The sequence below is a fragment of the Anolis sagrei genome, chromosome 3, assembly GCF_037176765.1.
Source record: "Anolis sagrei isolate rAnoSag1 chromosome 3, rAnoSag1.mat, whole genome shotgun sequence".
NCBI lineage: Eukaryota > Metazoa > Chordata > Lepidosauria > Squamata > Dactyloidae > Anolis > Anolis sagrei.
Window position 1 is genome coordinate 145,983,393 of NC_090023.1, and position 25,837 is coordinate 146,009,229.

The 25,837-nt window shown below is 39.3% G+C and overlaps 1 protein-coding gene across 2 annotated transcripts in view; it reads right to left on the reverse strand.

Moving 5' to 3' along the window:
• NAA16 (N-alpha-acetyltransferase 16, NatA auxiliary subunit) overlaps positions 1-20,419 on the reverse strand; it is a 48,050-nt gene extending 27,631 nt beyond the window's left edge. Inside the window, exons 1-6 of one of the 2 annotated variants that reach the window (XM_060769234.2) lie at positions 20,190-20,407; positions 8,547-8,631; positions 6,127-6,231; positions 2,866-3,023; positions 2,147-2,281; positions 228-381 (exon numbers count right to left, since the gene is read on the reverse strand). In XM_060769234.2, coding sequence (XP_060625217.2) covers positions 228-381; positions 2,147-2,281; positions 2,866-3,023; positions 6,127-6,231; positions 8,547-8,631; positions 20,190-20,243 — 691 coding nt within the window. In that variant the 5' untranslated portion in view covers positions 20,244-20,407. Of the gene's footprint in view, positions 1-227; positions 382-2,146; positions 2,282-2,865; positions 3,024-6,126; positions 6,232-8,546; positions 8,632-20,189 lie in introns of both variants that reach the window. The other variant, XM_060769235.2, reaches the window with a different exon arrangement.
• Positions 20,420-25,837: the final 5,418 nt, after the last annotated feature.

Below are 25,837 nucleotides of genomic sequence, written 5' to 3' on the forward strand. Positions count from 1 at the left end.
GATGGCAAATCACCTTATAAAGACTGTGATGGGTATAACAGGATACATTTTAATCTGGATTACATTTTATTCATGTAATATGTGCTTGTATTACACCAAACCTATTATATTATAAATGATAGGCAAAGGACAAACTAAATTGAACACTAAGTTCAATGCTTTACCCTACACACTGTGAAACATGTGTTATAAAACAATTTAAGCAGGGGAAAAGAAAAAATGCTTACCTCTGATTTCTTCTATCATGAGCTTATCACATATTTGTCTTTCATAAGTTTCTATGTGGTCCAAAGATTCTTGAAACAGATCAGCCTCTCTCATCACTTGATTCTGGTACAATATTAACTCACTATACTCATAGTCTATTTTATTAGGAGGAATCTGGAAAACAAAACAAAAATAACATTGAGAAAGGCAATAATTAAAAAGTAACCAGGGAGACAATTGATATTTTAATTTAAACAGTCATTTGGCCACAGTCTTGCTTTGAAAAAATGTCAGTAACTTTCTGAAGTTACTGACCCTTTGTACTGTTACACCATGTCCTGAGTGCAAAATTATTTCAATCAGGCTGGTTATCCATCTGTTCCAGACAAGGCTTTCCATTGTCAGTTCAGTTCGCTTAAGAATGAAATGAAAAGCCTCCTGCCTCTAGCTATGTATGGGCAATGCTGAGGCTATCAAAAGGAGAGAGAACAGCAGTTACGAAATCTCTTCATCGTGCCTGAATTTTCATTTGGCAAAAGAAAAATCCTGAAAATTACAGCTTTCATTTAATGAAACCCAAACTGTGAGAAATTACTAATGAATATTTACAAGACTGGGTAGTGATATCTGGGAGGATTCAAATGGTGGGGCAGAAAGCATTTTTTTCACATTGTTCATTTCTTATACCCATGACTATACAATGGACCCTTGGTATCTGGGGTTCGCTTCAAGGACGCCCCCCCCTCCTCCCGGATACCAAAATCCATGGATGTTCAAATTGCATTGTATACAATGGCAAAGTAAAATGGTATATCTTATATAAAATAGCAAAATTAGGGTTTGCTTTGGGGATTTAAAAAATATTTTCAAGATGCTGATGGTGGAATCCAAAGAATCTGTGGATATGAAGGTCCAATGGTATAACAGTCTTGAAATATGCCCTTCTGACTTTGCAGGCCTTATTATTAAATAGAATTCAAAGGAATGTGCTGTAAATTATGCAAAATTTAAAATTAAGTCAAATTTACTTAGTCATCATAACTATACAGGCCTCACAAAGCAGTAATTATATTGGTATACAACATAACATTCCCTGTAGATAGATCACCTATATTCTCATCAATTTCATAATAATTATAAATGACAATTTTACAACATAAAATTCAGCATTGATAGATCACCAATCACTTACTCATATATGCTCATCGATTTCATAATCATTAGGTAAAGGTAAAGGTTTTTCCCTGACATTAAGTCTAATCATGTCCGACTCTGGGGATTGATGCTCATCTCCATTTCTAAGCTGAAGAGCCGGCATTGTCCATAGACATCTCCAAGGTCACATGGCCAGTATGACTGCAAGGAGCGCCATTACCTTCCCGCCAGAGCAGTACCTATTGATCAACTCACATTTGCATATTTTTGAACTGCTAGGTTGGCAGAAGCTGGGGCTAACTGTGGAAGGTCATGCTGCTCCCCGGATTCGGACTTGTGACCTTCCGTTCAAGTTTAACCCACTGTGCCACTGTGGGCTACCTTCATAATCATTATGAAGAAACATTTTACAACATAAAGCTCAGTGTAGATTACCAATAACTTATATTCTCATCAATTTTTCATAATCATTATGAAGAAACATTCTACTATTGCAAATTAAACAATAAAGGTTGTAAAGGTCAATTCAGGGGGTGCTGTGGTTTTAACTTTGAATATGTTTTAATGGTTTTCAACTGGGAATTTTTAATACTGTTTAGATTTAATTCTGTTTTAATGTTTGCATATTGGTATATTTTAAATTGTATGGTAATGCTTTTATGTTAAGTCGCTTTGAGTCTCCTTCGGGGTATAAATAACAACAACTACAAAATAAAATAAAATAATGTCACTATTTTCCCTTTACATCCTTAAAACATAATAGAATGTACTTGCTCCTCCTTACCTGCTGAGTTTTTCTAAATTCTTCCAGCAGTTTTAAGGCCATATCATAATCTTTTAACAAATGGTACGCAATTGCATATCCAATCCATGAAGCCCTCTGAGTGGGCCGCAGTTGGAGTAACTGATACCTAGTCTCCTTCAAAGACATAATAAACTAAAGGTGAGTCATAAAATAATAGAAATACTTAAAACATTCTGGAAAATAACTAAACTTATTTTAAAGCATCACGCATAACCAGAAAAGCAAAGCCATGTCAGAAAATTTCCAACTTAGTTTCCTGAAAAACTGACTACCATAACTCCTCACCATTACCAGTTTTACTAGGAAGAAAACATTTACTTGCCTCCATGACCGCTCAAACATCAAACACCACAAATTTAAGCAGCAGATCCAGGAATTAAAATTAATATGCAATTGTTATCAAGAATACAGAGCTTTTGGTATTCTCCCTTTTCACTGTAATTCTGTATTGACTTGTTGTAATTTTTCTCTGGAGTGGTAATTTTATTAGCTAACTTGAACATACTTTTATTAATTTTTATTGGTCTTCAAGGATACAAAGATAATGCCAACATGTCCATTTCACCATCTAATTAGATGAACTCTAATTTATTTCTCAGTTCATGTAGAAATCCAGGTTTACTTTACCACATGACATTTCACACACAAACTGAAGTAATCTTCTTTTTTTTTTTGAAATATTAAAAGAAATTACTTACTCTGTATCCTTCTAGGTCCCTCATTTGGATTTGTAATAGTGAGAGATCTCTTAGGATTTGTAGGTTGTCTTTATCTAATTTGAGAGCATTTCGATAACACTTAATAGCTTCATCATATTTTTTATCAGAGCGCTGCAAAAGTCCATAAACGTGCCAACCTAGTAAGAGTTAAGGAAATAAACCATATCCACTCCTTTTTGACACATGTAGCATTGTAAAGATTCATCAGTCAGTATAATTTATTCATGACTTAAGGGCATGAGCTGACATACACATAAATCCTTCCTCTATTATCATTTTAGTCATGGAGCAAACTGCAGAGCACAAAATACATGGAACAAACTGCAGAGCACAAAAGCTAGCAATATCGTATGAAGTTTTAATATCATTTTAATGTAAACAATCTTCCAAGTAATATAGTCAGTGTCAGTTGCTGTTAATAATAATGATCATGATAATAATAATAATAATAATAATAATCCTCATCATAATCATCTTCATTATTTATATTCTGCCCTATCTCCCCGGAGGGACTCAGGGTGGATTCCAAACATAAAAGGAAAACATTCAGTGCCCAAACGCAACAACAATACATCCATCATAATGAAATTTGGCAACTCAACATATAGAAACAAATTATGACTTAACAACCACAATTAAATAAAAAACACAGTCTGTTATTATCAGACATAAGACAAAACATCAAACATCGAACAGTAGCATCCATATCCCAGTTCCTTGGGGGCAAATAGATTGATCACTGCTCAAGATATCTCTAGAGCTGATAGGGCGAAATATTCATATCTCACAGTAAAAACCTTCAACCACAATGTCTATCTCCTATGGAAAATAACAATTTATTGCAACCACTCTGTAACATATCATAAAACTACCCAAACAATACATATGATGTTTCTACCTCAATTTATGGACACTATGTTCATTTATTTGCCTTTAAATTATCGTCCTTGCCATAAAACAGCCAAATGAAGCTAGATAATCTCAACATGGTTAACTAATGTGGAAGCGGAAAGTCTTACCAGACACTACAGATATTTAAAATACAACCACAGTGGATTTCAAATATGCTACTTCTTAGCTGTAGCTAAAAGTCACTTTCACCTTGCTGGATATATTGTTTTTACAATATATTTTGCAGTATAGTATTTTAAGTTTCACCTCCACATTCTGAGGTGAAAAACTGTATGTTACTACATTAAAATTGATAAAATTTAAAAAAAATATGGAGAAGACCCTTTCGTTTGAAAAAGTTGAAGTGCCCAATTACCAAAACATTTCTAACTCTAGTAAGAGCTTATTTCTCAAGCAATATCTGAAATGAAAGGGTGGTATCTAACCCTACTTGAAAGAGGAAAAAGGATGGACAGTTCAATGTGATTTCTTCCCACTTGCAAAATAACTGTGAAAAAAGTGAACCCTTTTTTCTCTATAGAAAAAGAATCCATCACTCTTTCCTCGCAACTGGGGCTTATCAGAGAACCAAATACTCATCCCCCCAGTTCTTTCCTCTAATGCTATGCTGTACTAACCCCTTCATATTCTCTCTCTCTCTCTCTCCTTCCCTCCCAATCTCTCGTTCTATCTCTCTCACACACACATCTCTTGACATATAAGAGGAAAAGCCAAAAGAGTGTTCTGGTTTAGAAATGCATTTATTTCATCAACCCTCTCTCTCTTTCTTGCTGTTTCTTCCTTCAGACATACTAATCTTCATATGGGGATAGATAAAACAGATAAATCAGTAACTGCTACCTCTTCTCTGCCACTGATCAGTTATGTCTGAAACGTCTGATCTATTCTGAGCTGGAAACTTCCCCAAGGAAAAGAAGACTGTTTCATCTATATTGGATGGGTGGGAACTCTCAGTGCACATATGCCAAACTAGGAAAAGGGGAGGGATCATGTCTTCAGAAGTGGTAATGCTGTGTGTGTAAGGAAAGAAAGCAATCCTGACTGAATAACATTTTGTAATAGGAAAAGACCTTTGTGTGATAAAACCCTTTGTCACTAAGGGTATTGAATGCCTAAGATGTGACTACGATGCCCACAAGTAATTACAGTTATTTTTCCGCTTACACAGGGATTAGGGCACAGACACATCTTTGAAAGTGGAAAAAATAGCAAGATATCTGAAAGGAGGAGGATGAGGAATGGGTAGTCCTAAGAAAAGAAGGAGGAGCTGTTTTTACATACTACTTTTCACTTACTTGCTGATCCTGGTTCTTCCTATGAACAGAGAGTGTCTGTTCATTCAGGCAAATGAAGGGAAGGAAATAGAAACAAGCAGAAAACAAGAAAAGGAGGAGCAACTGCCCCCCACACACAGTTGCAATGCCACATAGATGTGGATCCTGGCTCCTTTTCCTGTGTGCCACGTGTTTCTACTCTCCCTGGTACCTTCACTTTCTAACAAGATGTATGCTTAAAACTATGACCAATATAAGTCTACTGGTGGATACCTACTAGCTATCCAGAAATCTAGTTATATAGCTAAATGTATTACACTTTAGAATTCACTAGACTTCACAGTTTAAGTTTTCAAATACAGCAGAATCTTGCTTATCCAACCTTCACTCATCCAATGTTCTGTCTTTTTGCGATATGTGTTGTTAATTTATGAGATATGTTTAATAATGTTTAATGTTTTATCACGGGAGGGTCAATTTTGATAGTGTATACTGGTTTTTGTTGATGGCATTGAATTATTGCCAATACAGTGAACCACGTTGAGTCCCCTTTGGAGTTGAGAAGGGTGTTATAAAAATACCACCAATAAATACATAAATAAACAAACACTTTCTGCTTCCTGCCCAGATTCACAGCTGTTTCAATACATTACAATGTTTTGGTGCTAAATTCGTAAATACGGTAATTACTACATAATGTTACCATGCATTGAGCTGCTTTTTATGTCAATTTGTTGTAAAACATGATGTTTTAGTGCTTAATTTGTAAAATCATAACACAATTTGACATTTAATAACCTTTTCCTTAATCCCTCCTTATTATCCAACATTTTTGCTTATCCAACATTCTGGGGGCCCGTTTATGTTGGATAAGCGTGACTCTAGTATAATACATAATTGTTAGGCTATATGCAACTGCCTTACGTACGTATACATTTCAGTACAAATTATTACACTGGAACGAATTCATCTGCACATTGAAAATCATTTTGAATATTTAAGGGAACATAGAAGTATTACAAACATGAATGTGGTATACTATTTGAAAGGATACACACATGACTTTTGACATCATTACGAAGGCCTTTACGAACAAATTCATATGCTTCTTCTTTCTTTCCTAAACAATTCAAGGTCAGTCCTTTCATAGCCAACGTCTCTATGGGGAAAATTTAATAATTTATATACAGTCAATTTATTTAGGTGTCAAAAATAAAATTTTAAGAAGTGATTAATACTTGTTTCATTGCTTTACAATAGCCCCATTGCCTTAACCAAAGTTGGTGGAGGGAGGACAGGGTTTCCAATATACATAAGGATGTACATCTTCCAACCTACAAACTTCAATGGCAGGATCATATTCCACCTGGCTGTATTTTATAGAAAAAGTGATCTCAACCAGGTAAACCAGAGAGAAATTATTCTGGTTCTAGATTATGCTCAAGTAATGTACATAAGTGGTATTCCAAAACATATACTCTTTCTGATATAACACCTGTTTCACACCTCTATAAGGTGTCACTTCAGGGTGCAGCCTATGTATATTTTGAAAACTATAGACAAAGTAACTAGACTTTACTTTACTGATGCTGGATCAGGTCAAGGCAGTGACCTGATCTACCATTGTATTTACATAGTGGCCTATTAGTTTCCTATGGGAAGTCCATCAGCAACATGAGTGCAAATGCATCTTTCCTATGCTTCGCAGCAACCTCTGATTTTGGAGATGATATGTAGCCAGTTTTATTAGTAGCCACTGGTGATCCCACTCTTCATAAATTTGTACTGTATTCTCCTAAATCAAGATATAGGGCTCTCAAAACTATATCTTGGACAGAAAACCCATAGTTTTGCTATGTTTTGTTAAAGAAGTACTTTCTTTAATTTTGATACTGTGTTTTAGTACTATGGAAGAGAGAAAAAACTCCTATCTATTTTATTAACACCATGCCTAACTGTGTATTTCACAATCATGACTTTTCTAGGCTGAACGGTATAACTTTCATCACAAGACAGCTGCTTCTAGCCTTTGGTTATACTGGTTGCCTTTTTCTGCACCCTTTGCCAAAATACAGTGTCAAGATCCCTTCCTTCATCATTTATTGCTAGCTCAGATCCCATTAGTGTATATGTGTCTCAATATGCATCACTTTGCACTTACTTATTATTACTCTTATTTGCCATTTTATTGCCCATTCACAAACAATATAGAGATCCTTTTTAGAGTAACCCTCAATCCACTTTGTTCTCATCATCCTAAATATGTCAGCATCCTTTCCAAACTAGGGCAATTCATTTGTTGTATCTGACTCCAGATTGTTTATGAGTGTGTTAAAAACTGTAGTCACAATACAGATCCCAAAGGTGCCCATGGTTCTTCATTCCTCTGGGAGAATGCATGGCTTATTTTTACTCTGTTCCCTGTTCTTTAACTATGGCACTTTTTGATATGTAAGAGGATTTCTCTTCTTGTTCTGTAACTGCTAGGTTTGTTCAGGACTCCTTGGCAAGAGAGTTTATCAAAACCATTATAAGTACAAGCAGACAGTGTCCAAGCTTGAAAACTAGTACAACATGGAACAAAGGTTTTGCTTGTTTTTGTTTTTTCGAATGGTGAAGCATTCACAATAACAAGTAGGAAGGAATAATTATGTTAAAAATGAGCAAATACACAGGCACAAAAGTCCCTGCAAGAAAAGAACCCGATACATATGATCAAATGAAGATCTGAATTATAGCTTAGCCCAACTGGCACAATCCATCTCACCACATCATTGTGCTGTATAGGTACATCCAATTAGGTCTGAGTAGTTTAAAGTTTCATTGAGAAATGTTATTTTATTTTAAATTATCACTGTAAAATTCTAGGTTTTTTGCTGCTATTCTCTGTTTTTCAGGTGGTCGTTTATGATTCAAAATAATGTACAACGAAAGATTAAGATCTTCTGGGGAGGCCCTGCTCTCGATCCCATCTCCTTTGCGGGCGCAACTGGTGGGAACGAGAGAAAGGGCCTTCTCAGCAGTGGCCCCTCAGCTATGGAACTCCTTCCTCAATGAAATTCTATCAGCTGCTTCCCTCCTAGCCTTAAGAAAGAAAGTAAAAACCTGGCTATGGGACCAAGTTTTTGGAGAATAACTGCAGTGCAATACTTGAATGTAGAATCTATGCAATGACAACTGGAATGGCTCTGGATTACGACCTTGGATTGTGTAATTTTAATAATCGATGTCATTGTTTTAGATGTTTTTAATTATTTGGTTTTAATGTAAATGTTTATCACCTGTGTGTTATTTTTAAGATACTGAATTGTTGCCGATGTTGTGAGGCCGCTCCAAGTCCCCCTTGGGGTTGAGAAGAGTGGGATACAAATGTGGTAAATAATCAAGAATAATAATTAGCAAATACCTAGTAAGTAAATAAAAATGCCTTTCTGCATTTTTTAAGAAGTGAATTAATTAAAATACTGCACTTACCTCCATGTTCAGCAAATTTTGTATTGGAGAGGATCATCTTACAGAATTTGAGTCCATTTTTGTATTGTTTCTGTTCATAACATTTCTAGGGGGAAAAGCAATTTAATTTTACAATCTATCATCACTTCCAATAACAAATCAAAACAGATTTAAAAGGCCACTCTTTAGAAAGATACCTTCCTAGGCCAAATTATAAATCAAATCAAAAGAAAGCACTCAGGGACCTTTTTAAAAATGAAATGAAAATGACATCAAATGGAGGAACTTAGGAGAGGCGCAGAAAACTGCTTAAACTTTCTATGTCAGTTGTTTTGCCCACAAAGAACTATCTTCATCAAACTGCTTTTTGCTCAGATAACATTTACACCTGGGTGGGATACAGCTAAATAAGTTTTATAAGTTTTATACTGTCTATTATGCATTGTTGTTGTTGTTGTGTGATATTAAGGATGGAATTGAATGTTTGCCTTTTTATATGTATGTAAACCTCCCTGAGTGCCTATGGGGAAAGAGGACAGTCTAGAAACAAAGTATTATTATTATTAATAATAATAATGTTTCTGTCCAAAGATATATTACCTATTATCATGAAACTTGTTTGTTCTTGGATCAATTTCTATTAGCACTCATTTCACTTGGGAGCAACAGAGAAGAACTGCAAAAAAAGTGGCTAGGAACAACTTCAATTTGTCTTCTCTCCCAGAACTGCTTTTGCAGTCATTAAATATTTAAACTGATGTTAAGAAGAATTAGTTCCAGAGCATAATAGCTTTCTAAATATTTCCTCATCTTTTTGCATTGTATTAGACCATAGCCAAATAGGCAAGGAGGATAGATAGATAGATAGATAGATAGATAGATAAGAATATTAGCAAGAACATGACTTTTCAAGCTATTTGATGTGGCAGCTTAGGATTCTAATTCAACTCCCCCCCACCCCAAAATGAACATGGAGGGACAAGAAAAACTAGTTAAATTGAAGCAGAACAAAACCTTATTTCCCTTTGCTTGACTACAGGTTGGATAAGGCACAGTAATTAAACGCTACAGCTTATACTAGCCCCACCACTTTATTTCATTCCAAGGCATGGCTTCTTGAAATTCTGCTAGCCCTGCAGAAAATTAGTGGCTTAGATATCACAATCTGAACAGGAGCTTCCTTGTGTCTCCCAGAGAGAAAGTTGTGTTCACTGTGCTATTTGGGGCGGAAAGGGATGGGAACAAGTTTCACTGGAATGGAATTGGATTGAACACAGCAGTGAGAATTTTGCCATCTTGGGAGAGAATTTTCATCTAAGTCAGTGGTTCCCAACCATTTTTTTGACCAGGGACCACTCTCCAACATTAGTACCAAAAGGGTTATGAATCCGTTTTTGGTCAACTTTAGATTCGGATTGGTTATTTGGGGTGCTGATTCAGAAAACTGCATTGGATAGACCACATCAGGTATAGTCTCTGATATAGAACATATGCCATGGTTAGCGACAGGGAAAGAGTGGCAGGTGGCACGAAAGGAACAGAAATAAAATAAATAAATAAAGAGAAAGGAGGTTCACAAACCAGATTTTCTTCCTCATGGCCCACTGATGGTCCGTGACCCACAGGTTAAGAACCACTAATCTAAGTATACAAGGGAACAAAATAATGCAAATATGGTGGCCTTGGAAAAAAGCGGGTGCCCCGAGGGAGGAAAGGGATAGTGTTCACAACCCAGGAAGGTAATCAGGCAGAACACCAGACAGTCCCAACAAAGATATTGGAACCATATGGATGAAGAATCTATCCACACTAAGTTGCACACACAACATATGCACAAAGTGGCTGGTCATAAGAGCAGCTATAGGTTAGACTGAAATTGTATCAGGCAATGACTTTGGGTTTCCTTGTTGCCAGTGTGAAGAGAAGAGATGGGCAAATGTGAATGAGGCAAGGGGGCTACAGGGGAGGGTGGTGTTACAAAAACAGAGGCTGAACAAGTTTGGATTTGACAGAGACAGGGAAAAGATCACATAGTTACAGTTTGGATTTGATAGATATAAAGAACAGATGGTATAGATACTGGATGATCAGAGAGATGGGAGAATTGACTATGGGTTTAGGAAACATTGACTGACTGCGAGTTTCAGGGTTAATCGTACATTGATTGCATGTGCCTCAATAAACTTCCATTTGCTTGGTTTCCTTTGAAACTAAAAAATTACTTCGCATTGCGGTGGTCTTGTCCACAACCAGATTGTGGATAAGACCACACAACACAAAGTAGTGTTTCAGTATCAAAGATACATGAACCTTGAGTGACGAAACAGAGATTTTGACTGTGTGTACTCTTCAAATATGCTACATGTTTTCAACAGAAGAATCAAGTGGCACCTGCCAGACCTACTTGAGATTCCAGATATCCCACCTTGGGGTAATACAATATTTTCAATACAATACTCTTTAAACTTCACCTCTCATCTGGAAAAATGAAAAGAAAGAACGTTCAAAATAATAATATACAAAAAAGGGGAAGTGAGGTACTATCCTTTTAGCTTGATTATAATGGAGATAAATGAGGAAAATCCTCTTATAATTACTAGTATAAGAAGATTTTTCAGGCATTTAATGATGGAATAGTTTTACCACTGTGTTTGCAATTATGGATTTTGAAACTAATGATATATTCCACTTTTGTTTGCACACTTTAATATGTGAGGAAAGAAACACTGCAAAAAGTAGCAACTACAACTGTGGTTAAACCAACTGTGAACGTGCTGTCTTCTATAAAAAGCAATCATTTAGCTGTTCTAAAATTAGTATTTTATTTTTAGCTTGGACTGCAGACAGCATTAGAGTGACTTGTTAAGAATAATACCATAATCACATTGTAAGCAAGAAAAAGTAGAAGCAAGATTTGTTTAACATATAAATAGTGACAAAATGGAAATATATATGCTGTACACAATAAAGGTTACCAATGATAAACCTTTTTCCCCCCATTCAAGGTGCTGAAATAATTTCTGGCTGATGTTCCTACCAATCTAGCTATATCAATAACAGACATGCAAAATAGGAGCAAGAACTTGTGGATGGCAACAGTTGTACAACCCTAATGTAAATAAGTCCTGTTAATGTTTTTAAGAAGGCACAAAATAATTCCGGGTTGGTTTCACAATGAAATACAGTGAATAACTTCAACTAACTTATTCTTTTATACAAAACTAGAACTCAACTTGCACACCAGATTGTGTAAATCACCTCTGCCTGAGCTGCTAAGAAAATAATAGCAACTGGTGACCACATAACATGGCATACTAAGATCACTACCAGTTCATTATAATGTAAGAGAGATCCGCAATATTTCAAGATGCCATCAGCTGATCTGTATGCATGTATCTTCAAGTCTCTTGGTGATTTATGGCAACCCCATGGGGTTTTCTTACCCAAGGTGATTTGGCCAGTTCTCTCCTGTGAAATATTGCCAACAGCACCTAGAATTTATTGGTGGTCTCCCATCCAATACTAGCCAGGGCTGATTCTACTTAGCTTCCAAGATAAGAAAGGATCTAGTGTGTTTATGGTATTTAGGCCTCTAATCTGCAAGTAAGTTAAATAAATATGGCAAGATTCAGTTTATGTGAAACTTAAGAATTCAAATTCCTGTATGCAAAGTAAGAACTATTTGAACTAGTAATGAATTTATTTGAAGTTGAATTAAACAGAAAGTTTGACTTGAATCTGAGAGGCTCAAGATTCATCTCTGCTATGTATTTATTGTGTATGACCACAGCAAACAACTATTTTAATCTTAGTTCCTCTTCGCTACAATAGGACTCCTGCTCGGAAAAACAACATAGAATGTAAAGTACCTTCTATATTACAAGGGCAAAAAATGTTTCACTATTATATATTTCCACAAAGTGTCCAGATTTGAGAAGTACATTGTTTCATAAAATAACCTAGCATCATTATGAACAGATTCACTGGGAATCTAAACTTAATATGTTAAATCAAAATATGTTTTAATCAAATCCTAAATCAATTCAGAGTGAAAGAATGATTACATTTCCAATTTCTATGTATAAGTGTGTTAACTGGACAGTTTTCTTCACTTTCTTTACTGACAGGAAGAAAAACAACTTATCTGAAATACGGTGCGGGATAAGTCTTCCATAGAAACACTGGACTAGTAAAAAGATGAAAAAATCTGGTTCTAAAGCAAATCAAGCCTGAGCTCTCGCCAATCTGAGGCTTTCATACGTTGACATGATATGCATCATTGGAAAAGATGTAATGTTTGCTAAAATAGAAGGTTGTAGGGAAAGAGGGAGATTGTGCCACATGTGGACCAATTAAAACAAGGAAGCCACCTTATAAGATCTATGGAGGGCAGTGGATGACTGAGGCTCTTGGGAGGTCCCTCATTCACTGGGTCAACTTAAGTTGATATCAACTGGTTGACAAATAACAAATATTTCCAATACTTGAAATGTTTTATAACAACTTCATTAAGGTTATGGCTTACTTGAATGGCTTCACAAAGATTGCCACATAAATAATTACAAAAAAATTCAAATATAAGTTGGGCAAAGCGTTCTGCAGAAAGATGTGAGAAAGGTCTTAAGAGTCTTCATGGACAACAAGTTGAACATGAATCAATTTGCATTTTGGGCTGCATCAAAAGGAGTATAGTGTCCAGATCGAGGGAAGTCATGGTGCCTCTCTATTCTACTTTAGTGAGACCTGGAATACTGTGTCCAGTTCTGGGCACCACAATTCAAAAGAAATATTGACAAGCTGGAAGGTGTCCAGAGGAAAGTGACTAAAATGATCAAAGGTCTGGAGACCATGCCCTATGAGGACCATCTTAAAGAGCTGGATATATTTAGCCCGCAGAAGAGACGGTTGAGAGGAGACATGATAGCCATGTATAAATTTGTGAAGGGTGTGATAGGAAGAGGAAGCAGGCTTGTTTTCTGCTGCCCTGGAAACTAGGACTCAAAACAATGGGTTCAAATACAGGAGAGGAGATTCCACCTGAATATTAGGAAGAACATCCTCAATGTTCAGCAGCTGTTCAGCAATGGCACTATCTGCCTTGGAATACGCTGGAAGCTCCTTTCTTGGAGCCTTTTAAACAGAGGCTAGAAGGCCATCTATCAGAGGTACTTTATGCTTTTCCTACACGGCAGGGGGTTGGACTAGATGGTCCATGTGGTGTCTTCCAACTCTATTATTCAAATTGTTGGACTGCCATCATACCCAAAATTTCATGTTTGCCAATCTCTCCTAAGGTATGTCAGCATGATCCCCACATATTTAGCCAGCTGAGTAAAAACTATGCAATAGGACCTGATTCTGGTATTTGTTTTTGTAATATGGACACAGCAATTATATTTCACAATATCAGTACACTTTTGTTACAGATGCAGTCTGAGACAGTGGCAATATTAAGTTTATCTTTTTTAAAAAAAATGTGTCTTGTGAATTATTTTGGAACACAAATGTTAATGTCACTTGTAAATAATACTGAAGTGTAAAATGTACTGAGAGTGGCTTGCCAATAAATTAATTCATGGCTCAGATAACATTGGAACTTGGCACTTTTTTCATAGTTTAAGCTATTATGTTGAACAACAGCAGTTTCCATTGTAACTATTAAATAGGAACATATATTTCTGGTTTCGCATTTTGCTGTTTCTTCAGTTAAGACAATTTTTATCACAATTGTCATTGCTCCATTTTGAAAATACAGAACACATGAAAGTCAAACTTTAAATTCTCTCAACAAGCACCAATACAGAATTCTAATCATGAAGAAAAAGGAAAAATGAAGAGATCTAGTTCCCTTCAAACTGCTAAACAAGTCTAATGCAATGGGGAGAGTAAGTCAATTTTTCAGTTTGCAATGGATATTTTACTTATGTAAGAGACAGTTACTGAATTGGACAGATATTGCTACATTTCATGTACTATCAATTTCTACAAACCATGATACATGTTTTTCTTTCCTCCAGCAATTGTTAAATATTTATAACTGTTAGTGTACAGCATGTAATTACTTTTACCATGGGTTAGTGACAGATTTTTTAAAAAACCAACTGCTTTTTAAATCAAACATTCAATGTAATTACAAACAATAAAAATAAAATGGAAGCTTTAAAAAGTTAAAAATTGATTCTGTGATTCTAAATCCCACTGATGTAAGTGCTTTTATAGTTGGAACTAATAGCAGAATATGTTTTACAGAGCATTATGCCAGATCATGTTGAGATGTCTTCTGTTCACAGCTATTCATTAAGACATTTTTTGATTATTTGATTAGCTACCCTATTGTGATGATTTCTAGTTATGCTCACTTCCTGCTTCTTTCTGAAGCTTCATATCACAGATGACGGTTGTTACAGTACATAAAATAATATCTAATGCTAGATCTGCACTGCACTATAGTGAAGGGTATGATTCCACCTGTGTACATCCAAAACCACATCTGGAAAGAAGAGAACCCCTCTACAGTCAATTTTAAGTGGTAGGGAAAGATGCAGGGGGAGCCTGGGGAAGTATTTTCTGTTGTGTTGACCCTGTAATGTCAGCACAAAGTTGGAATGAGGTCACTGACAACAGAAGCTAGGCTGTGTAACTTTTCAGCAAAATTCTGTACGTGTTTATTCAGAAGCTCCATCAAGTTTCGAGGGGCTTGCTTCAGGCAGTGGGTACAAGAAAACAATCAGAAATGAGAAGAGAATGGAGAACTTCAGGGCAGAGGGTTCCAGACTCAAGGCTATGTACTGCCAACATCAAACTGAAATGGGAAAGGGATGGAAGAGATGGATGGCAAAGAGTTGCTAAATTATTGTTCTGTGCAGTTGAAACTCTGATTCCTTCTGAGATTGGAGAGGAATTTTACAAGTCAGTACTATCTGTTGATATGTCCTCTTAGAATCACAGAGCGGGGAGAGACCACAAGGACCACCCAGTCCAATCCCATGCATCCCATGTAGGAAGACAGTCAAAGCACTCCTGGTATATATCTAGCTATCTAGCATCTGATCAGGAGACTTTTGACAAGACTTGGTTGGTAGACAACATTTATTAGGAGGTGATTGATCACTCGCTAGTTTTTGTGTTGCTTCCTAGCACTATACTTATGTTTCCTATGCAAATTTATATACACATAGACAATCTTCAAATAAGTACATCAGGTCTACTGCAGGCAACATTATGTACACTCAATGTAAAATGATGAGTAGCCTTAACTGCTTCTTGCCATTGACATGTGTAGAATAAGGAAGCAGTTTTATGTTAGGCAAACAGGAAAAATCTTTGACCCTCTTACAGTTAAACTAACAAAAAATACAAATTCAGGTATAACTCAGATGACCTAATAGGTATCTTCCTGGGCATCAGTTTCTTAATAGAAAATCTGGCACCAGAGACAGTAATATCCTAGAAAAGAATAGAAATAGGTTCCCACATCACAAAAATAGTTCTACATGCTTAAGCAACTTTTAATTCAAAACTAATAATATGAAGATGTGAAAGGAAACTACCAGACACCTTGCACTATGGCAACATCACTCGAAGACGGCTTCCAAAATGCACCTAGGGGTTGCTTCTTCTTTCACTAATTTCTATTTTTCTTGAAACTTCCATTTTGATTGCCAAACATATAGATCTATGCTTTTTAACATGTTGAAGAGCTGGTAAGGCTGGCTTATTTTCCCTTTTCTCTATTCTACTGTCCATATATACTTAGTATGAGATTCTAGAGACAGATGCAGGCACATACAGCTGCTGTTCGATTAGCTAAAGTAGAATCCTGTTCCTTCCCATCTCAAGTATTTATTGCACTATTTACTAAAGACATTCTGTTGCAACCTGATACTGGGAGTCTGCTTCTCCAGCAATCCTTCACCATCCATTCACTGCCAAGGCTGCTAAAATAATAATAATAATAATAATAATAATAATAATAATAATAATAATAGAAGAAGAAGAAGAAGAAGTAGCACTTTCCCATTAGATGAAGACTACGGAGGTAAATGGGGAGCTCTGAATCAAAAGATATAAAGGAGCTTCTTTGTCAGAGGTTTTGTTCAGAAAAAGCTGGTATTCCATATTGGTTGAAAATATCTGATCAAAAAACAACATGTGTTCGAGGCCCCTTCCACACAGCTGAATAAAATCCCACATTATCTGCGGACTCAGATATTTCAGTTCAAAGCAGATGTTGTGGGTTATTCTGCCTTGGTATTCTGGGTTATATGGCTGTGTGGAAGGCCTCAGTTTCAAACATTACATCGTCAGCCTGCTTTTTGCAAATGTGAGTCCTGACACAGCAAATAGAGGCCCAAATGGACATATTAGCTGACCCGAGTGGATTGGAAATGACCCATTTTGAGCCTTAAGGTGCCTTGGTTACCTCAGTCACCAAATCCAGCATCTCTCCTAACTATAGCAGCCTTTAAAAGTCATTTTAATCACTTTTTAAATTAGTTCTCTCTCTCTCTCTCTCTCTCTTTTGGTCTGCCGTTTGTCTTAGTTGTATTCTCAGTTGACCAAATATCCAAATGGGCTTCGTCAAGGCAAAATGCAATAGTGTTAACATTTGTTCTAGATATGATGGTATAAATATATAAAACCTTTACTCTTGTGCTACTTCTGTATCCTGGACTTTTTTTATTTATTTGTAAGTTGATGAAACAACCCTTTAGAGTTTCTCAAGAGGAGCATTTAAACATTATACTTGAAGCAGTCGAAATGTGTTGCTTCAAATAAAAGGGAACCTGACTTGAAAAGGGGAGTAAACTTGCTTTTAATAATCCAGGCTCATCTGCATTTTTTAAAAACATTTGAGTTTAAAAGGTTACTGATTAATGTATTCAGGTTAGTGTAAAGGACAGATTAAAAAAATAGTGGGGGTTTTGGCTTGGGATATATCTACACAGTAGATTTAATGTTGTTTGACTCCACCTGAACTACCATGGCTCAATGCTATAGAATCCTGGGATTTGTAGTTTGGTGAGGCAGCATCCTTCTTTGACAGGGAAGGCTTCAGATCCTGCAAAATGAGAGCTCCCAAGATTCCACAGGACTGAGTCACGCCATTCACGTGAGTCAAACTGCATTAAATCTGTGGTCCCTGTTTAAATTTCCACTGGTCCTCTATCTCCAGGCCTCCCTCCCTTATTCCATTCCTTCCTTGCTTCTTGGGGATTGGGACCCGGGAAAGGCAGGCTCCTCAGGAAGACAGAAAGAGAGATGGTGGTCTTCATCCTGATTACACATTGTCTTCTCCTCGGGTAGCTCCGGTCTCAAGCATCCTGTTCCAGTGGCCTCTTGTATCTCTCTTTATTCCCCCGCAACCTTTTTTAAAATTTCTTTGCAAAGCCTCCCCAATTGCCCTGCTTGCTCCAGGCATTTGCTGCTGCCACTGACACCACCACTGCTGCTGTATAGCCAGGAAGGATGGACCCTGAAGGCCAAGTGTCTAACTGGCTTCCCTCCCTACCTCCCTTCTCTGCCCTACCTTGGTCCCTTAACGCCACACCACATTTTCCAAAAAGGCTGCCCTTCACTGTGGCTCCTCCCTTGGGAAGGAAAGGTTTGGAAAGCCAAGCGATAACTATAAGTTCCCCTTGCCACAATCAAAGCTGTCCTAACAGATGGCCATGCTGCCTCTACTGAAAGATCTCCAGAGGAGACTCCACTAGACTCTGAGGCAGTATATGCCACGATCTGAAACAACCTGAAGGGATACAACAACAATCCTTGACTCTCTCATCATTCAAAAACAGGCCTGCACTTCCCACTGAAATAATAATAATAATAATAATAATAATAATAAAAACTTTGTTTATATTCTGCCCTATCTCCCCTGGGAGACTCAAGAGTGAGTCCAACAAAAAGCAAACATTCAATGCCTCAATAACAGTAAATACAAATATAAAAACTCAAGATAACCCCCATAAAGAGCAACTTAAGCATAACAACTATAACACAATCAATTGAAAATTATACCTAACATAGAACTTAAACATAATATATTATATTATTATTTGATAATATAATTATAAATTACACTTATATTATCTATATAAATAAAAATGTAATGTTCGTTTGTGGGATTAACATAACTCAAAAATCACGGGATGAATTGACACCAAATTTGGACGCAATACACCTATCAGGCCAGCAAGTGACCATCACTCATAAAACACTGAAAAACACAGTAGAAGGGACTTAAAAAGCAAAAAAAAAAAAACCAACCCAAAAATTACATTACAACGCATGTGCAAAACCACATATACACAAATATACACACAAAAAACACATGCACACAGACTGGGCCACAGCAATGCGTGGCAGGGGACGGCTAGTGTGTGTGTGTGTGTATGTGGTATTATATTCTTTCATGGTTTTTTTGCACTAGAAATAAGACAAATGCAGTATGCGTTCATGGTTTATTTCAAACTATAGCCTGGCCCCCCAACACGTTGTGGGACTATGAACTGGCTCCTGGCTTTAAAAGTTTGCCCCCCCCCCCAAATATACAATATACAGTATACTGTGTAAATACACCATGAATATGACCTAAGAGAGATAAGAAAGGGCATTATAGGCAGTCCCAGAATTACAAACATCTGATTTACAAATGACTCATAGTTAAGAATGGGTGTGAGACAACAGGAAGTGAGGTCAATCTGCACTAAGGAAGAGAAATTTAGGGTCCTTCCAGCCAGGCCCTATATCCCTGGATCTGGTCCCAGGTTTATATTGGATTTTATGAGTCCAAACTACCAGATAATCTGGGATAAACAGAAAACCTGGGATCAGATCTTGGGGGTCGTTCCTCACAGCCCTATATCCCAGAATATCAAGGCAGAAAATCCCACATTATCTGAGTGTGGACTCAAGATAATCCAGTTTAAAGCAGATATTGGTTTTAAATGCTTGTGTGTTACTGTGATTTGTTGTTTATTTTTGTTACGTGACTTATATTAATTGTATTGCTTTGTTTTGTTATTGCTTTGTTTACTGATGTATTATGGGCTTGGCCTCATGTAAGCCGCACTGAGTCCCTTGGGGAGATGGTAGCGGGGTACAAATAAAGGTATTATTATTATTATTATTATTATTATTATTATTGTGGGATATTCTGCCTTGATATTCTGGGATAGGGGGTGTGGGGGTGTGTGTGGAAGGGCCCTCACTCCTGTGAGAGTTATCATAGGGAAAACCATGGGGGAAAGGGGGTCTCCACTGAAGCTTTAGCACTATCGTCTTTGAGAATGAAGTTCAATGAGGCTTCTTCCCCCTGTTAAGTGACACATTCTGAAGGAAACACGCCCCACGGCGAAGGCAGGGAACAAGGCAGCCGAGACATCCTGAGGGGAGAGGCTGCCAAGCAGGGCTTGCAGAGTGGGGCCAGATTAGGTGGGGACGGGACTCCAACACAAGGGAGGCCTAGCAGGCAGAGGGGGCTGCAGAAGGGAAACCCCTCGCAGGCCAGGCAGGGGTATCTGAGGGCGGAGCGGTACAAAGGAAAGAAAGGGGGCTCAAGCAAGGCAGGCAGGCAGGCCCAGCTGTGGAGGGGGGGGGGGGGGAGGGGAGCCTGCCAAGCCAACGGGGGCGGCGCGAGGCCTGCTCTCTCCTTCGCCTCACCAGGATCCGCTTGAAGAGGTTGCTCTCCTTGGGCGGCAGCGGCGTGGACGGCATGGCGGCCTCTCCTCCGCAAGGCGTCCCCTGCGCTGCTACCTCATGGCCCCCTCGCACCGCCGCCGCCTTCCCCTCTCCCGCAGGCCGAACCGGGCCCGGAGACCAGGCCGGCTCCGCCGAAAGCCAGCTAGCCAACAAGCAAGCGAGCGAGCGAGCGGCCCCTCCCTCTCGCCCTTCAGCCGAGGCGCCGGGCTCGCGACGCCCCTAGCGGCCCGCCCAGGCCCTGTGGTTGCCGTCGCCGCCCGCTCCGTTTTCTACTCCTTTACTTGGTTATATCCGCCTGCCGCGCGCCCGGGCTTCCCCTCCGCCTCCCGCGGGCGGCGCAAAATGGCCTCCGCTTCCTCCTGGCTGGCAGGCGGCTGAGGGACAGGCGGAGAGGAGGAGGCCATCGCTTCCATCCTCCCTCCAGGCCAGGCCTCAGCTAGACCCTATCGACACTGCCATTGTCATGCAGCTGGGTCAGTTATGGCTCATATCATGCAGTCCAACATCCAATGTGTCTGCACTGCATTATATGGTCAGGGAAGGCTCATAGAATGCAATCTGACAATTGAACTGCATCATATGCATCTACACTGCATTATGCGGTCAGTTCGGGCTCATATAGTGCAATGTAACGATTGAACTGCATCATATGCGTCTACACTGCATTATATGATCAGTGCAGGCTTAAAGAAGACTCCAGCAATACATGGAGCGAGAGTTGCCAGATGCTCAAGCTGGGTTTAGAAAAGGCAGAGGAACGAGAGACCAGATTGCCAATATCTGCTGGATAATGGAGAAAGGCAGGGAGTTTCAGAAAAACATCTATTTCTGCTTCATTGACTATTCTAAAGCCTTTGACTGTGTGGATCATAACAAATTGTGGCAAGTTCTTGGTGGGATGAGCATCCCAAGCCACCTTGTCTCTCTCCTGAGGAATCTGTACAAGGACCAAGTAGCAACAGTAAGAACTGACCACGGAACAACAGACTGATTCAAGATTGGGAAAGGTGTACGGCATGGCTGCATACTCTCACCCAACCTTTTTAACTTGTATGCAGAACACATCATGCGATGTGTGGGGCTGGATGAATGCAAGGCTGGGGTGAAAATTGCTGGAAGAAACATTAACAACCTCAGATATGCGGATGACACCACTCTGATGGCCAAAAGCGAGGAGGAGCTGAGGAGCCTTCTAATCAAGGTGAAAGAAGAAAGCGCAAAAGCTGGGTTGCAGCTAAACATCAAAAAAAACAAAAACAAACAAGATTATGGCAACAAGAATGATTGACAACTGGAAAATAGAGGGAGAAAATGTGGAGGCCGTGACAGACTTTGTATTTCTAGGTGCAAAGATCACTGCAGATGCAGACTGTGGCCAGGAAATCAGAAGACGCTTACTCCTTGGGAGGAGAGCAATGTCCAGTCTCGATAAAATAGTGAAGAGTAGAGACATCAGACTGGCAACAAAGATCCGCCTAGTCAAAGCCATGGTATTCCCTGTAGTAACCTACGGATGTGAGAGCTGGACCTTAGGGAAGGCTGAGCAAAGGAAGATAGATGCTTTTGAATTGTGGTGCTGTAGGAAAGTGCTGAGAGTGCCTTGGACTGCGAGAAGATCCAACCAGTCCATCCTCCAGGAAATAAAGCCCGACTGTTCATTGGAGGGAAGGATACTAGAGACAAAGTTGAAGTACTTTGGCCACATCATGAGGAGACAGCAAAGCCTAGAGAAGACAATTATGCTGGGGAAAGTGGAAGGTAAAGGGTAGAGGGGCTGACCAAGGGCAAGATGGATGGATGGCATCCTTGAAGTGACTGGACTGACCTTGAAGGAGCTGAGGGTGGTGAGGGTGACGGCCGACAGGGAGCTCTGGCGTGGGATGGTCCATGAGGTCACGAAGAGTCGGAGACGACTGAACGAATGAACAATAACAACAGGCTCATGGAATGCAATCTAACTATTGAACTGTATCATATGCGTATACACCAGGCATGTAGCCCGGGGGGGGGGGGGCTTGAGGGGCTTCAGCCCCCCCCCCCCGAAATTCTCATGGTGGTTCACGAAAAGGCCTTACTGGTGCATTATTTAAACTGATATGTTTATTCATATCATGATCTGATCACCATACTCAATATATCCCATATGCATGGGGGTATTGGGGTAACGATACAAAAGGTTTGCTAGGGTAGACCCTCTTTCACTCAGACTCAGGCCCCCCTCGAAACTCAGCTCCCCCCGAAACCGAAATCCTGGCTACGGGCCTGGTCTACACCGCATTATATGGTCAGGGCAGGTTCATATAATGCAGTCTGACTGTTGAACTGCATCATATGCGTCTACACAGCATTATATGGTCAGGGTAGGCTTATATAATACAATCTATTGAATTGCATAATATTCGTCTACACCGCATTATATGGTCAGTGCAGGTTCATATAATGCAGTCTGACTGTTAAACTGCATCATATGCGTCTACACAGCATTATATGGTCAGTGCAAGCTTATATAATACAATCTATTGAACTGCATCATATGTGTCTACACTGCATTATATAGTCAGGGTAAGCTCATAGAATGCAATCTAACTATTGACTGTGAGAAGATCCAACCAGTCCATCCTCCAGGAAATAAAGCCCGACTGCTCATTGGAGGGAAGGATACTAGAGACAAAGTTAAAGTACTTTGGCCACATCATGAGGAGACAGCAAAGCCTGGAGAAGACAATTATGCTGGGGAAAGTGGAAGATAAAAGGAAGAGGGGCCGACCAAGGGCAAGATGGATGGATGGCATCCTTGAAGTGACTAGACTGACCTTGAAGGAGCTGGGGGTGGTGACGTCCGACAGGGAGCTCTGGCGTGGGCTGGTTCATGAGGTCACGAAGAGTCGGAGACGACTGAACGAATGAACAACAACAACAACTATTGAACTGCATCATATGCGTCTATGCTGCATTATATTTATTTTATTTATGTATTATTTGAACTTACATGCCACCACTCCCCTGAGGCTTGGAGCGGCTTACAAGAATGGCTAAAATCTAACACAATTTAAAAACAATTAAAAAAAATTAAAAACAGCAATATCAAACATTAAAAGCCTGTTGAAACAGGTATGTCTTACATGCCCTGCGGAAAGCTGATAAGTCCCGCAAGGCACGGACTTCAGGTGGCAGAGTGTTCCAGAGCAATGGTGCCACTACTGTAAACATACACCATATATATACACACACACACGCATACATACATACATACATACACACACACACTAGCTGCCCCCTGTCAGGCGTTGCTGTGGCCCAGTCTGGGTATATGTGTTTTGTGGTCGTATATATGTGTGTATATATTTGTGTATTTGTGTGTTTATATGTGTATATGTGTGTATATATTTGTGTATTTGTGGTTTATATGTGTACATGCATATTGTGTATATGTATGTGCTTTATATGCATATTTGTCTGTGTATGTGTATGCATGTGGATATGTATATGTATCTATGTATGTGTATGTATATGTGTGTATTTATGTGTTTATTCATATATATAGGTGTGTGTCTCTGAATGTGTGCATGTGCATATGTATATTAATGTAGTTGTGTATGTATATATATGGTGTATGTTTTGGGTTTTTAAGTCTGTTCTGTTGGAGTTTTGTGTGTGGGTGTGTTTATGAGTGATGGACACTCGTTAGACTGTTAGGTGTGTTGTGTCCAATTTTCGTGTCAATTTGTCAAGTGGTTTTTGAGTTATGTTAATCCCACAAACCAAGGGTTCTTAACCTTCCTCATGCTGTTTATTTATTTGTCATATCAGGGCAACCAGTCAATTATATTACATATCTAACAGAACAAAACAAACAGACAAAATACAAAATGTATGAGTTTGGTAGTTGATTAAATATCCTTTGACCAGTAGCTGGCCACTTGGAGTGCTTCTGGTGTTGCTGCAAGAAGGTCCTCCATTGTGCATGTCGCAGGGCTCAGGTTGCATTGCAGCAGGTGGTCAGTGGTTTGCTCCTCTCCACACTCGCATGTCGAGGATTCCACTTTGTAGCCCCATTTCTGAAGGTTGGCTCTGCATCTCGTGGTGCCAGAGCGCAGTCTGTTCAGTGCCTTCCAAGTCACCCAGTCCTCTGTGTGCCCAGCGGGGAGTTTCTCATTTGGTATCAGCCATTGGTTGAGGTTCTGGGTTTGAGCCTGCCACTTTTGGACTCTCGCTTGCTGAGGTGTTCCAGCGAGTGTCTCTGTAGATCTTAGAAAACTATTTCTAGATTTAAGTCGTTGACGTGCTGGCTGATACCCAAACAGGGGATGAGCTGGAGATGTCTCTGCCTTGGTCCTTTCACTATTGGCTCATGCTATTCCTCATGCTGTGACCCCTTAATACAATTCCTCATGTTGTGGAATTCCTACTTCATAATTGTCATTTTGCTACTGTTATCAATCGTAATGGAAATATCTGATATGCAGGATGTATTTTCATTCACGGGACCAAATTTGGCACAAATACCCGATACGCCCCAATTTGAATACTGGTGCGGTTGTGGGGGTGGTGGCTTGATTTTGTCATTTGGGACTTGTGGTTGCTGGGATTTGTAATTCACCTGCAATCAAAGTGCATTCTGAACTCTATCAACGATGGAATTGAACCAAACTTGGCACACAGAGCAGACATGGCCAACAGAAAATACTGGAAGAGTTTGGTGGGGATTGACCTTGAGTTTTGGAGTTGTAGTTCGCCTACATCCAGAGAGCACTGTGGACTCAAACAATGATGGATCTGGACCACACTTGGCACGAATACACAATATGCCCAAATGTGAACACCGGTGGAGTTTGGGGAAAATAGTCCTTGACATTTTGGGAGTTGTAGTTGCTGGGATTTGTAGTTCACTTACAATCAAAGAGCATTCTGAACCCCACCGACGACAGAATTGGGCCAAACTTCCCAGATAGAACCCCCATGACCAACAGAAAATACTGTGTTTTCTGGTGGTCTTTAGTGACCCCTCTGACACACCTTCGTGACCCCTCCAGGGGTCCCGACCCACAGGTTGAGAACCACTGCCACAAATGAACATTACATTTTTATTTATATAGATAGACGATACTAGCCTTCCCCTGCCATGCATTGCTGTGGCCATTCTATGTATATGTGTTTTGTGTGTGTGTATGTGTGTATCTATATCTATATACATACACACATACATACATAAACATACATACATAGGTAAAGGTTGTCCCCTGACATTAAGTCCAGTCATGTCTGACTCTGGGGTGTGGTGCTCATCTCCATTTCTAAGCCGGAGAGCTCGTGTTGTCCGTAGACACCTCCAAGGTCATGTGGCCAGCATGACTGCGTGGAGCACCATTACCTTCCCGCTGGAGCGGTACCTATTGATCTACTCACATTTGCATGTTTTCGAACAGCTAGGTTGGCAGATGTTATGGCTGACAGCGGAAGCTCACACCGCTCCCTGGAATCAAACCTGCAACCTTTTGGTCAACAAGCTCAGCAGCTCAGTGCTTTAACCCACTGCGCCACCGGGGTCCCCTCATACATACATATGTGTATATACAGATAGATAGATAGATATCTATCTATCTATCTAT